Genomic DNA, 15,142 nt, shown 5'->3' with positions numbered 1-15,142 from the left:
CTGGTCTCTCATGTTTTTCATCGTCTTGTCTCTCTCGCTCTCTGTAGACCCCCTGCTGCTGATTAATCATTTCCAAAACTGCTGATACACACACAGATGACCTGTCTGTACAGCTGTGTGTGTGTGTGTGTGTGTGAGTGTGTGTGTGAGACGAGATGAGTGTTGTTTTCATGTCTAGTTTGTTATTGTTTACGATGTTTGTTTACACTGGGTGAATTTCCTGATTTGCTGTGTTGTTTATTTCTGTCAGCAGCGCAGCAGCAGTTTTAGCAGTAGAGGGGCAGGGGTGGTGGGGGGGTGGTGGTTCACAGTTAGCACATAGCCCAAGCCCCACCCCCCCACTGAGGGTCCAAAATTTGCAGTGGACCATCACTGACGGGTGTTGGGCAGTTACTCTGGACGTGACCACTGGACTGATTACAGCCTGTAGAAGTAAAATGACTCTCATTACTGTGTTTCACGTCACGTCCCCCGAGTTTCCGTAGCCCTCTGGTTTGTGTGTGATGTAGAGCTGATTGATTTTCCTCTGCGGACTGTATTGATTAGGTGAAAGGAGTGTGTTAAATTATATTGCTGACAGTTACCGGACTCTAACAGCAGCCTTCAATTATTCATTACTGTATTGATTAATAACACTCTGATGCTGTTTTGGAGTAACCAAAAGGTTCTAGGTCACATCCTGTGTGGTTCCAGAGTTGTTCCAGTGCTGGGCGATGTATTGTCTATATCAGTATCGATGTATGATTTTGATTGATTATTAGCAGAATTGATAGGTAACGAGCATTATATTCATGAAAACGTTCATGTCCGTTAAATAGGGGCGACTTTGGTGTCCCTGTAGTTCTTTATACGTTCTGTTTTGTGAGCTTCCAGAACTTAACAGTTGGCTGAGGACACAGGGTTCCTTTGATTGTTATGCTAAGGGTCTCTTTGGTGTCATGTTACAAAACAGTCCAGTCCAAACAAGCTGTGTCAGATTTAGCCTTCTTTTAGCATCAGTTCAGCCAACATTGGCTCATTAACGTAAACATCAATGTCGTTTGATACCACGACGCGTTTAGAAAATATCTGATGTTGAATTTCATCAATGCCACCAATGTGACAGGTGTTCTAGTGAATTAGTGAGGAAAGGGAGTAACGTGCTTACTGCCATATGCCTGTAGCCCTATCACTTTTAGCTTGCTTTATGGTGAACAGCGAAAGCAGCACGACTGCATAAGGTTGTGTTTGGAATATGCATTTTTTGTATGGAAAATTTGCTGCCTGGAGCACTTGCACTGATATGAAATAAGCTGCTCAAGCAGACACTGTTACCATAAAAATGCTGTAACTACGCAGCTTCACTAGCTTTCTACAACCCTGTTTCCAAAAAAACTGCTGTGCAACATGTAAATAAAAGGAGGCAAAGACAACATATGACATTTTATTGTTGCTTGAAAAACCCATTTTGAATTTGATGCCAGCAACACATTTAAAATAAAGTTGTGACGGGGCAAAAAAAGACTGGTAAAATAGCATAATGCTAAAAATAACACCTGGTGGAAGATCTCTCGACTAATTGGGTTTATTGGCAACGGGTCAGTAACATGATTGGGTACAAGAAGAGCAGAGTCTTTCAGAACTACAGACGGGTGTTCAGTGAGGGGTTCACTCCATCCACAAATGCAAGTTAAAACATACAAAGAAGAGACCATATTTTAACAGGATCCAGAAATGCTGCCACCTTCTCTGGGCCTGAGCTCATTTAAGATGGACTGAGGTGAAGTGGAAAAGTATCCTGTGGTCTGACGTATAAAAATTAAAATTTTTTTGGAAACCACAGAGGACTTGTTATCAGTGCACAGTTCTAAAGCCAGCATTTGTGGTGGTATTGGAGGTGCATTAGTGCAAATGGCATGGGGGACCTATACATCTGTGAAGGCGCCATTAATGCTGAACGCTATAAACATGTTTAAGCAACATCTGCTGCCATCCAGACGACATCTTTTTCAGGGAAGACCTTGATTATTTCAGTAGGACGATGGCAAATCACATCCTGCATGTATTACAGCAGCACTGCTCAGTATTAAGAGTCAAGGTGCTAAACTGACCTGCCTGCAGTCCAGACCGGTCACGATTGAGAACATCTGGCACATTATGAAATGAACAATATGATAAATTAACCACTGAAACTGATGATCAGCTGAAATCCTGAATCAGACAAGAACAGAAAACATTTTACTGTTCTGTGCTGTTCTGTGCTGTGGTAGCACAGAACTACCACAGCGTCTCCTCAGTTCCCAAACGCTTACAGAGTGCTGTTAAAGAAGAGGTGATGAAGCACAGCAGTGTTTTTGGAACATGTTGTTGGCATCAAATTCAAAATGTGCAGATATCTTTCAAAATTTCTCAGTTGGAACATGAAATACATTCTTTTTGTTTTGTTCCATTAAATATAGGGTTTAAATGATTTGCAGCTCATTCCCTTCTGTTTTTTGCTTACATTTTGCAGTGTCCCAACTTTATGAACATGGTTTTAGATTAGCTCCATCTGCTGCCGCTTCTCATAGGATTACATGGAAAATGGCGTTGGCTTTCACACATAGTAACTGGGTGCACTGACTTCTGCACCAGGACATTTCAAAAGCAGTAATATTCGGCTACAGCTTGCAACCTGGAACATAAGGATACCTCTGGATGGCAGCCATGGATTGAACAGGCCTAAGAATCAGACTGAACTGACTAACAGATTTAAAGCAATATAACATCATCAGCGCAGCTCTGACTGATACTACTGTCCCTAGAGAATGGCACCTCAGAAAAGATGGAGGTGGTTACACCTGTCTTTTGGAAGGGGTTTTCCATAGAAAGACAAGGTCTAGGGATAGCAATACCAAACTGCAACCTTATGAAAATACCACACGTAAACTGGTTGGGGATCTTGGACTAGCTCTCTCTCCACACTGGTTCCATGTACAAAGACCCCGGTGCTACTGCCTCGATGTCTTCAAGCTGTGGCAGCAAGCTTTGGGGTGGTATCCAACAGACGAGCAGTTGTATCTGGTAGACAAGAAGAGCTACAGATGGTATCTTTTAGCCCAGAGGTGATAGTGGTGGTGTTCTTTAGGATAGAGGGGGTATCCGATAGCCTAGAGGTGCTAGAGGGGGTACCCGATAGCCTAGAGGTGGTGGAGGTGCTAGAAGTGGTAGCACAGTGGAATTCTTTGGACTAGATGTGCTAGAGGTGGTATCCAATAAACCAGAAGTACTACAATGTTATTTTTTAGGCTGTGTGTGCTAGAAGAGGTATCCATCAGACTAGAAGTGCTAGAGGTGGTATACGATAGACTACAGATACTAAAGGTTGTATCCGATATATCAGAGGTACTACAGGTGGTATCTGATAGATCAAAGCTGCTGGAGCTGGTATCCTACAAAGTAAAGAAGATAGAAGTGGTATCCGATAGATCAGAGGTGCCAGATTTCATTTGATTTCTAGCATCGTTACAGAAGTCTCGTGGCACTGGGGTGCCTGCTGACAAGACCCTGTACTGTACTGAATTCTGGAGGCTCCTTGTCTGGATCATGCACAGTAGAAACACAGGGAAGGGGTTATTAGCAACTGGGATTTGTAGCCATTTCTTTCAGCAGATTACAGTATGTTTGAGCAGTCTGATTTTGGGATCTCATTGCTCGTCTCAAAGAGGGAAAGGGCCTTGAAAAGGTCCAAAATTCGTCAACTCAAATCTTTCCTGGAAATATGGGATACTGGATCTACCCATGGATGGGGTACATGATGGGTGGAACACTTCAAAGCCCTCCGTAATCATGCCATCCATCAGACAGCACCATTTTTGACACCTCACATGGATGCTGACTATCTTGGAGGGCTGAAGTCGGCTTAGTCATCAAGTCACTGAAAAACAACAAAATCCCTGCCGAGTTCTTTAAGCAAGAAGGGGAACCCAAACAGTCCTCATGTTTATTCATGAGAGGAAGCAAGTATGTGTCCTGCACCGATGAAAGGGATGCAAACGACATCATCGTCTCCTTCATCTGTGGCAACAGAGGAATATCACTTCTTTGAGTTGCTTGTGAAGTCCTGGCTGAGATCATGCTCTGCAAACTCTCTGGCAACATCTCTGAGGATCTCGTCCCATTTCCTCAGGCTTAATGAGGAACAAAAGCACTGCACATCAACTGCAAACAAAGTGCCAGGAACAAAAGCAGGACCTGTTTGTGATCTTTGTGGACGTTTCTAAAAACTCTGACAACTGAAATTATGATCTTTGCGTAGTTCTACAGCTGTTCCAGGAAGTATACGAACATTCTGGAACAGTTTAATGAAGCCAAGGAGAGTAGGTGGACAAAAATGAGTGCCTAGGCATAAGCAAGGCCATGTGCTTGCACCAGTGCTGTTTACCACCAGGTGACGCAATCTCAGAACAGGGTCCTCGCACAGAGCACGGCAGGTATTGGAGGAGTAGGAGTGTGGTCAGTGCTGTAGCATGTGGAGATGACGCTGACCAGACTTTCAGGATCCACTCTGGATCAAACTGATCTGGCAGAACCGATGCTGCTGGAGAAACAGCCACAGCTGCTCAGGAGAGAAGAGGCGGAATGTAGAGGATCGGAACTGCTCTGGCGGCAAACTGACCAATCAGAGCACACTGGTGCGAGGTGGGGCTTAAAGACACAGGAGCTCCAACAGAGCGTTTCAGCCAGAGGGTGAACAGATGGTACAGCGGTTACATTCAGACGTCAGAACTATCTAGGAGTCTATCAAAAACCTCTGTTTGGAGGATCATGTAGTTCTAACACTTCGCCCTGAAATGGGATTGGGCCTTTGTCTAGTTAGGATGTTTGTGTGATACTGTTTTCTTACCTGGACTTAATGATAAGACTATGAAAGTCAGGAACTGTCCTAAAGCTTCTGTACTAAAGTCAGTCCTAATTGAAGTCACCATGGAGAAATTTCAGTAATATGGCTCCAAATTTGTAAGTGGAAAGATTTCAGACTCTCTCTCTCTGTTTAGCTGGATAAGAGCGAGGTGTCCACTCTGGGTGTGCCCCCGGCGGCGTCCCATGGCGGGTCAGACGGCAACATCAGCGTGGAGGGAGTGTGCATGGGTGCATGTGAGAGTGAAGCGCAGCGCACTCGCGCCGCTCTGGAGCACCTTCAGCAGAAGATCCTGAAGATCACGGAGCAGATCCGTGTGGAGCAGGAGGCACGCGACAACAACGTGGCAGAATACCTCAAACTCGCTCACAATGCAGACAAACAGCAGGCCGCCCGCATCAAACAGGTAACACATACTGTACACATGCAGTCCTGACAACTTCCCCAACATTCTGGCCTTTTATGGATCACGCTGCGGAACTGGTTCAAAGTCAGGGCTGAAAACATATTTGGGACATTTAAAAGAGTCAAATCTGCGGTAACTGCAGTAAATCAGACTGTGTCAGTAACTGGTTCAGTGTGTTTACACTTAATAATCTGATAAGATCAGAAAATCACTATTTCAGTGTGTTTTCATGCTCTTGGGTAATCAGATAACGGAGAAACTTTGGGCCTACATGAGTCGGGCAGTAATCAGATTTCTGCTTTACAACCTGCCCATAAACTAAATTTGGCAATTCACTGACAATAATGAAAATGGGGATTATGACTGATTGTATTGCTATGATTGATTTACTGAACAGGTGTTTGAGAAGAAGAACCAGAAATCGGCCCAGACCATCGCACACCTGCACAAGAAGCTTGAGCACTACCACAAGAAGCTCAAAGAGATCGAGCAGGTATGTGCAATGGTGCAGTCTGTTCTTCAGTCCCAAAGTCTCCTGCTCCACAGGGCTGGGTGTCATGGATCTGCAGCTCCTTTAGGACACGTATGTGTAGGTTCGAGGCACAAACAGAAACAGGGTGTTGCTCTCGGCTGTTTAGCCTGATGCCTTCTTCTCTGAGCTTTACCCCCATGCCTTCTCAGCTTTAGCCTAATGCTTTCTTCTTTGAAGCCATTTCTCCTAACAAATGAGAGCTGAGACCATTTTCTGTTTTTCGAGGCTGATAACATGAGGCTGTGGTAAAATGTCCTGAAACGTATGATGACAGCTAACTTCACCACACCTACCTCCTTATACTTCCTTGCCATGCCTGTATGTTGACTGAATTAAATCTAACTCTACTGTGATCTCATTTAAGAACATTGTGAACAGCAAGGATTATATTATACTTTGCACTTGGAATTGAGAATGTTGTCCCAACTTTCGGAGCGGGAGTTAATGGGAGTGTTTTCTTTGTTTTTTACTAATAAGAGAGGAAAATTCCAAGTTGCTAGCTTTAGTTTAACAGCATCTTGGCCACGGATGACTATGGAATTGCCAAGGATCAAATTCGCAATCTCTCAACAGTAGAGCCATTCCCTAGGATGTTGTACCTGTTGGGAATCCTTGGAAGCCGAGTTTCCTCCCAAAAGACGTGCTACTGAGTACTAGCTGTCAGGGTGCCAAAACTTATGTGTGTCACACTGACTGTGCTCCAAATATGAATGTCTGTGCCAGACAGACGGTGCCAGCTTCATTTCTCCATATAAATGTACGGACAGAGGGAAGATGGGGTGCCTAAACCTTTACATGAGGGCACATTGTATTCACTACAGCACTGTTTTCTCTCTCTTTGCCCATTTCCTTTCATCCCTCCTTACCTCTTCTCCTTCTGTCCTTTCCTCTCTGTTCTCTCACCATTTGTCTCCTTTCATTGTGCCTTCTGTTCCTATCTATCCTTTCTCCCCTTCCCTCCCTTCCTGCCATCTCTTCTTCTTCCTTCTGTCAATCTCTGTCTTCTCTCCTCCATCCCTCTGTATCTCACTCCCTCCTCTCTCTCCTTCTGTCCATTCATCTCCTTCTCTTTGCTTTTTCTTCCTTCTGTCCATCCCTATTCTTTCTCTCTTCTTTGTCTTCCCTGTTTCCTTCTCTTCTGCTTCTGTCTCCATTCTCACTTTGTGTCTCCATCTTTCTGCTCATTCTTCTCACTCACTTTCTTCACTTTCCTCCTCTGTCCCTCTCTATTTTTCTTCTCCTTCATCAACTTCCTTCCCTCTCTCCTTTTGCCTTCGTATCTCCTCTCTCCCCTCTTCTCTCACTCGTTCTGTCTCCATTCTCTCTCCACCCCCATTCTGTTCTATATCCCTCCATCTCTATCTCACTACCTTCCTCCTGTGTCTTTCTCTGTCCATCTCTATTATCTCCATTTCTTTTCCTTCTTCGCCTCCTTCACTTCATCCTTCTGCTTTCTCATCTCTTCCCTCTCCTCATCTCTCCCTTTCTTTTTCCCTTCTTCGTCTCTCCTCTCTCCCTCTGTCCTGTAGAATGGTCTCGCCCGGCAGCCCAAAGATGTCCTGCGGGACATGCAGCAGGGCCTGAAGGACGTCGGAGCCAACATGCGTGCCGGCATTAGCGGGTTTGGAGGGGGCGTGGTGGAAGGTGTGAAGGGTGGAGTCTCTGCGCTCACTCACACGGCCGCTGTGGTGTCCAAACCACGGGAGTTCGCCAGCCTTATCCGCAACAAGTTCGGTAGTGCGGATAACATTGCCCACCTGAAAGAGTCGCTGGAGGAGTGCCAGGCTGAGGAGACGCCGCGGGCACTGTGCGGCAGCGCCACACTCGTCTCAAGCCCAAAGTATGGCAGCGACGATGAGTGTTCCAGTGCCACTTCAGGGTCTGGTGCTGGGAGCAACTCTGGAGGAGCCGGAGCTATGTCCGGGTTGGGGGCGGGCATGGGCATGGGCAGCCCAAGGCTGGACGGGCACCATCATCATCACCACCACTCGTGGGATGCGCTGCTGGAGGGACTGCAGGAGATCAAGGCAAGTCAGGCACAGATGGAGGATGCCATGGAGGACATGAAGAGTCAGCTACAGAGCGACTACTCCTACATGACACAGTGCCTGCAGGAGGAGAGATACAGGTGTGTACCTGGGATACAGGTGTGAGACTGGATGCAGATACATGTAGCTGTGGTATAGGTGGGTTCCTGGGGGACAAGTGTGTATCTGAGATGTAGTCTGTACCTGGTATACAGGAGTGTATCTGATATACTGATGAGTACCAGGAATAAAGGTGTAGATCTGAGATATGGATCTGGGCTACAGGTCTGTATCAGAGGTACTGATGACTATCTGTGATGAAGGTGTCTGTGCCTGGGGTACAGGTGTGAGCAGGGTTATAAATGGAGTAATGTTCTGTACCGGGGGTGGGGGTGGGGGGTACAGGTTTGCATCTTGACTACAAGTGCATATCAAAGGTAGAGATATGTACCTGGAGAACAGATGTGTATCTAAGATACAGGTGTGTTTAACTGGGGTTCCAATATGTAGCTGTGGCATAGGTTTGTAACTGAAACACAGGTGCGTTACCACTACAGGTGAGTATCTTGGGCACAGGTTTGTAGTAACTGGGATACAGGCGTGTATATAAGGTACAGTTGTGTAACTATATTACAAGTGTGATCATCTATAATTGAAGTATGCAAGGATGTACCTAAGATACAGCAGTACATCTGAGGTACAGGTGTATGTGTATCCAAGCTACCATTATATAAATGGGACAAAGGTGAGTGTGTGTGTGAGGTACAGGTGTATAAATGAGCTCCAAGTGTGTATCTAAGAGTGGCAGTTGTGGATGAGCCCCAAGTGCTCTAAGATAAAGCAATGTAAATGTACACACTGTTTCTGACTGTTGACCATTCCCTGATGTACCTGGACAGGTATGAACGTCTGGAGGAGCAGCTGAATGACCTGAGTGAGCTCCATCAGAATGAGCTGACCAACCTGAAACAGGAGCTGGCCAGCATGGAGGAAAAGGTCGCCTACCAGTCCTACGAGAGAGCCAGGGACATACAGGTACATAGTCAAAACAGAAGCAGGTTAGTCAGCCACAGGTAGAGACCGGTCCATCCTGGTACACTCCATGTCAAGGGATTTAATAAACAGGCCCACCAAATACATAACAATTAAGTTGGCCATCATTATTGAACCAGGTGTTATCTGACATAGCTTCCACAATGGGCAGCCACAAAAAGGTGCTATATGCTGATGACCTGAAACGTGTGAAGCAGTGATGATATACATTATTGAGCATCAACATGTGCTCTCAAGATTCATGTAGCACAGGGGTGCACAACTCCGGTCCGGTGTCCAGCACAATTTGGAGGTTTCCACCCTAAAAAACACCCACTAAATCTGTCAATTAACAGATAAGTATAATCAGGTGTGCTGGAGCAGTTACATCACCACACTGTGCTGGACACTGGCCCTCCAGGACAAACAGAACTTTAACCAAAATTAAGCAAAGGTGTAAACTGGGTTCACCTGTGAAACCTCAGACCAGGAGGTTGGACTGGATCAGGGACTGTTCACAGGTGCTTTTGGAGAATCTGTGTTTGAAGGGTTCAGTTCTGTCCACTATACAAGACATGGATTTCTGGAATAACCACTGGACTAAAAGCACAGAGTGCAATTTATTCGAACCACAGTACATTAATTAGTGCGTGTGTACAAATGTGGATATCATGCATTTATTTATTTAGGACGGCAGAAATATGACGTTATTTTATTAGATTTTTAGCAAACTTTTGCTGGTGACATGTACTCACTGACCAATCACTGTAATCTCTTGCCAACCAAGATGATGGATTGGAGTCCCAGCAACTGGAAAGTCAAAAGGATTAAAGTCACCAAAAGCAACTCAAACTGGGTTCCCTCACTCATCGTCTAAGCCGATTATCCCCCTGGGTCATGGTGGTTGCTAGAGCCTGTCCCAGCAGTGGGAAAGGCAGACGCACAAACATACACACACACACACACACACACACACACACACACACACACACACACACACACACACACACACAATTACCTCTAGGTGTATCTCCAATGGGCCTGACTGCAAGTCTTTGGACTATGGGAGGAAACACATGCAGACCTGTGGAGAACGTAAAAACTCTGGTTGCCCAGCTGGGGAATTGAACCCAGGTGAGGTGACTGTTCTACCCACTGCGCTACTGTGGTTCTGTAGGTTTCAGCTCCTGAATGAACTGATGAAGCCCTTCACTCATTTGTTATCTCATGACTTCTTGAAGACATTCTGCCCGTTTTTTTTGTGCTATGTCTCATCTGGAGCTTCATTTCCAAAAGCAGCTCATGGAGAGCCCAGCTGTTTGTGAAAGCACTCAAAGTTTTAGAGAGAAACTCTGTTCTCCTTTTGCTTTAGCCTGTGGCACATGACGTTTAGATCAAACTGCTCCATATAAATCTGTCCAACCCCACCGTAAACATCCCCAACCATCCCCATAGCCTCTGTTCTCTTCTTCTTGAACAGGTGACTCTCACCACATTCCAAGTAAGCGTTCGAACCAATCACATGCCGATGGGTCATTTCAGGCCAGGAAAACCAGGACAGAGAAAGAGACTGAATTAAGTTATTTCATAACTCAGCTACATGAGTGTGTTGATGTGTATTGTTATGCATGATTGCAGGAGGCAGTGGAGTCGTGTCTGACTCGCATCTCCAAGCTGGAGCTTCAGCAGCAGCAGCAGCAGGTGGTGCAGCTGGAGGGAGTGGAGAACGCTAACGCTCGCGCGCTGCTCGGAAAACTCATCAACGTCATCCTGGCCCTCATGGCCGTGCTGCTGGTGTTCGTCTCCACCATGGCCAACTTCATCACCCCGCTGATGAAGACGCGCACCCGTGTAGCCACCAGCGTCGCTCTCACACTCTTCCTCATCACACTCTGGAAACACTGGGATTGGCTGGAGCTCTGGCTGCTGCCCAGCTGAGTTGAGCAACCTCTGCCGGTACAGCAGCGGCTACGTCCACATTACAGCGCTGAAGCGGCTCAAATCCGAGCTGCGTGAACAAGAAAAAACCTGAATCAGGTTTGAGTCTCTTTCAGATGTGCTGGTAGGTCCATATCTGAAACGTGGCCAAGGGGACAGTCAAATCGGAATTCCCACGGTTTTATTTTCACAAAACCAAATCTGACTGGTTGTTGTATCTTATAAGTGCGTTTTTTCTGCTGCATCATTCGACATCAACAACAACGAACACTTCACTCTGAGCTCTTCTCATTTCTTGGAGGAAGAAAATGGCAATATTAACATCTCGTACACTACCGTTCAAAAGTTTGGAATCAAAGTATCAATTGATTTACAAACCAGAATCTGATTTCAGATGATCAGTAAACCTCCAGGACGCCGTAAATAGAATTTAGAAATGTGTCCAGAATGATGAACAGACCTGTAAAATATTCTAAAATGACAGAGAAAACTGTAGAACGTTAAGAATAAATTCTAATAATATCTAATATCTAGAATTCAGCGCGTTTCAAAAGTGATCAAATCTCAAGACGGATAACTTGGGAAAAGGTTATTGTAAATAATTAATTACAGTATATTATTTATCTTTATTATTTATATCTGGTCACAGAATCCTTGAGGTCCCGAATGAACTATCTAAAATACGTTTTGGTGAATAGTTTGCAATAATAAAAGCCACAGTTCATAAGTAATAATTGTTCATAAAATCATAAAAGCATCAATACAGCATTCCAAAGTTCTGAAAGGTAGCATATATGAAAAAATGTCCAGGCCATCTTCGCATTACTGTTGATGTACTTCGCAAAACTTATATAAGCAATAGAACAAAGTTATGACTTTATTCACAATAATGCACCACGTTCATTGTTCTGTTTTATTTTCACTCACTGCTGTGTGTCACTGCAGTCATCGGACGGTAGCTTAATGATACCCACAAGTCCTTTACAGGTCAACATCAGATATGGGTCACGTACACATGTGAAGGGGACTATTAAAGGCAGATAAATCAGATCTGATCCAAACATCAGAATTGGTCTACCCAGGCTCCGCCCACAGATGTGTTGTTTTGTAGTACCTGTAGGGAGGTTATAGAACATGGATAAAATCCCATTAAACCTAACGAGAAACTGTAGAACGGACTCGGTTTATATCACAATACCTACATTTAGAGCCGGTTATTCATTCAGTCTAATGAGAAACTGTAGAACGGACTCGGTTTATATCACAATACCTACATTTAGAGTCGGTTATTCATTCAGTCTAATGAGAAACTGTAGAACAGACTCGGTTTATATCACAATACCTACATTTAGAGTCGGTTATTCATTCAGTCTAATGAGAAACTGTAGAACGGACTCGGTTTATATCACAATACCTACATTTAGAGCCGGTTATTCATTCAGTCTAACGAGAAACTGTAGAACGGACTCGGTTTATATCACAATACCTACATTTAGAGCCGGTTATTCATTCAGCCTAATGAGAAACTGTAGAACGGACTCGGTTTATATCACGATACCTACATTTAGAGTCGGTTATTCATTCAGCCTAATGAGAAACTGTAGAACGGACTCGGTTTATATCACAATACCTACATTTAGAGTCGGTTATTCATTCAGTCTAATGAGAAACTGTAGAACAGACTCGGTTTATATCACAATACCTACATTTAGAATCGGTTATTCATTCAGTCTAATGAGAAACTGTAGAACAGACTTGGTTTATATCACAATACCTACATTTAGAGTCGGTTATTCATTCAGTCTAATGAGAAACTGTAGAACGGACTCGGTTTATATCACAATACCTACATTTAGAGTCGGTTATTCATTCAGCCTAATGAGAAACTGTAGAACAGACTCGGTTTATATCACAATACCTACATTTAGAGTCGGTTATTCATTCAGCCTAATGAGAAACTGTAGAACGGGCTCGGTTTATATCACAATACCTACATTTAGAGCTGGTTATTCATTCAGCCTAATGAGAAACTGTAGAACGGACTCGGTTTATATCACAATACCTACATTTAGAGTCGGTTATTCATTCAGTCTAATGAGAAACTGTAGAACAGACTCGGTTTATATCACAATACCTACATTTAGAGTCGGTTATTCATTCAGTCTAATGAGAAACTGTAGAACAGACTCGGTTTATATCACAATACCTACATTTAGAATTAACTGTTCTACAGTTTCTCATTAAGTTAAATGAGATTTTTACCATCGTTCTGTAAAGCCTGTCTAACTTCACAACAGTAGCTGTAAGACAACACATTTGTGGGCGGAGCCTGGAGAGGAGACACAATTGAGCAATAAGGCTTGTAATGTGAACGTATCCAGAGACGTACACTATTGCTACACCCACAGAAACCCTGAAACAGCCTGGGAGGCGTCCCATTACACTCTTACTCTCTGACCATCTTTGAGAGAGTAGAGGATGACGGACACGGACAAAAGGGCATGGATATATTTTTTCACCTCTAACGTTCTTGCATGGGATTGGTCAGCGTCAGAGCCGTCCAGATGCCCATAAAAGAGGCAGCTCACTGACACTGTCGGCTTTCATGTTGCAAAACCACCGGCCTTCAAAGTCTCCCGCGGCCAATACAGAACCCCGGAACCCTTTCATTTCTAGACATCTGAGGGTTTCTGACTCTTTCAGACTACTTTTGGTTTCATGACATGATTGTTTGTCCGTTTGTCGTTTGAGAAGGATCGCTGGTTGCTGGTTTAACCGAACGTGTCAGTGCTTGTGCATGCCTTCGCACCGACCCGTTCATACCTGTGGACAGGCAACGTGATGACAAAGCTGCCATTGGTAACATTCCGACTTTGCCATTACCTTTAATTGAGCTCACTGGCACCATTTGCGTTCCAGAAAACTGAATTCGTGCTGAGGTTTTGGGGGAGGAGTCTTTGTGTGATAATAGCTTTGTTGTATTTGAAGGACAAATTTGCTGTTTTCACTTCAGAACTTACAAAAATTGTTGTTTCTCAACAGTGTTAACGTTGCAGTCGAAGTCCATGAATAGCTTTAGTGCTGAGAAAGTTCCAGATTCATTTTAGCCCCACGCATTCAGCCTACAGCAGTTTAGCCCCACCCAGTCAGCCTACAGCAGTTTAGCCCCACCCATTCAGCCTACAGCAGTTTAGCCCCACCCAGTCAGCTACAGCAGTTTAGCCCCACCCATTCAGCCTACAGCAGTTTAGCCCCACCCATTCAGCCTACAGCAGTTTAGCCCCACCCATTCAACCTACAGAAGTTTAGCCCCACCTATTCAGCTACTGCAGTTTAGCCCCACCCCTTTCAACCTACAGAAGTTTAGCCCCACCCATTCAGCCTACAGCAGTTTAGCCCCACCCATTCAGCTACTGCAGTTTAGCCCCACCCATTCAGCAACTGCAGTTTAGCCCCACCCATTCAGCCTACAGAAGTTTAGCCCCACCCATTCAGCTACAGCAGTTTAGCCCCACCCATTCAGCAACTGCAGTTTAGCCCCACCCATTCAGCCTACAGAAGTTTAGCCCCACCTATTCAGCTACTGCAGTTTAGCCCCACCCATTCAGCCTACAGCAGTTTAGCCCCACCCATTCAACCTACAGAAGTTTAGCCCCACCTATTCAGCTACTGCAGTTTAGCCCCACCCAGTCAGCCTACAGCAGTTTAGCCCCACCCATTCAGCCTACAGCAGTTTAGCCCCACCCACTCCCATTTCAGCCTGAAATGCTTTTTGAAAGAGGCACAATACAGGGCAGCCAATCAGAACAGCGTTCATTCACAATATATTACAGACACATTTACAAATATAACAAAATCAGTAACAAAATCAGTCAGTTTAATTCTGTTTAAAATCAGTTTATCTGTTTAAAATCAGTTTAATTTAATTTAATTAACTCACTGCTGTGTGTCACTGCAGTCATCGGACGGTAGCTTAATGATACCCACAAGTCCTTTACAGGTCAACATCAGATATGGGTCACGTACACATGTGAAGGGGACTATTTAAGGCAGATAAATCAGATCTGATCCAAACATCAGAATTGGTCTACCCAGGCTCCGCCCACAGATGTGTTGTTTTGTAGTACCTGTAGGGAGGTTATAGAACATGGATAAAATCCCATTAAACCTAACGAGAAACTGTAGAACGGACTCGGTTTATATCACAATACCTACATTTAGAGCCGGTTATTCATTCAGCCTAATGAGAAACTGTAGAACGGACTCGGTTTATATCACAATACCTACATTTAGAGTCGGTTATTCATTCAGCCTAATGAGAAACTGTA

General features: G+C 44.5%; 1 protein-coding gene across 1 annotated transcript in view; it reads left to right on the top strand.

Annotated features, from left to right (window-relative positions):
* The window catches only part of tmcc2 (transmembrane and coiled-coil domain family 2), a 13,561-nt gene extending 1,467 nt beyond the window's left edge, over positions 1–12,094 (top strand). Inside the window, exons 2-6 of the mRNA XM_017684471.2 lie at positions 5,016–5,285; positions 5,683–5,778; positions 7,347–7,945; positions 8,744–8,879; positions 10,515–12,094. Of these exons, the coding sequence (XP_017539960.1) occupies positions 5,016–5,285; positions 5,683–5,778; positions 7,347–7,945; positions 8,744–8,879; positions 10,515–10,814 (1,401 nt within the window). The 3' untranslated portion in view covers positions 10,815–12,094. The remainder of the gene's footprint in view (positions 1–5,015; positions 5,286–5,682; positions 5,779–7,346; positions 7,946–8,743; positions 8,880–10,514) is intronic.
* Positions 12,095–15,142: the final 3,048 nt, after the last annotated feature.

The sequence above is a fragment of the Pygocentrus nattereri genome, chromosome 21, assembly GCF_015220715.1.
Source record: "Pygocentrus nattereri isolate fPygNat1 chromosome 21, fPygNat1.pri, whole genome shotgun sequence".
In the NCBI taxonomy this organism is placed as follows: Eukaryota; Metazoa; Chordata; class Actinopteri; order Characiformes; family Serrasalmidae; genus Pygocentrus; species Pygocentrus nattereri.
Note: the sequence above shows the minus strand (reverse complement) of the source record. Positions and strands in the feature narration are given on the sequence as shown.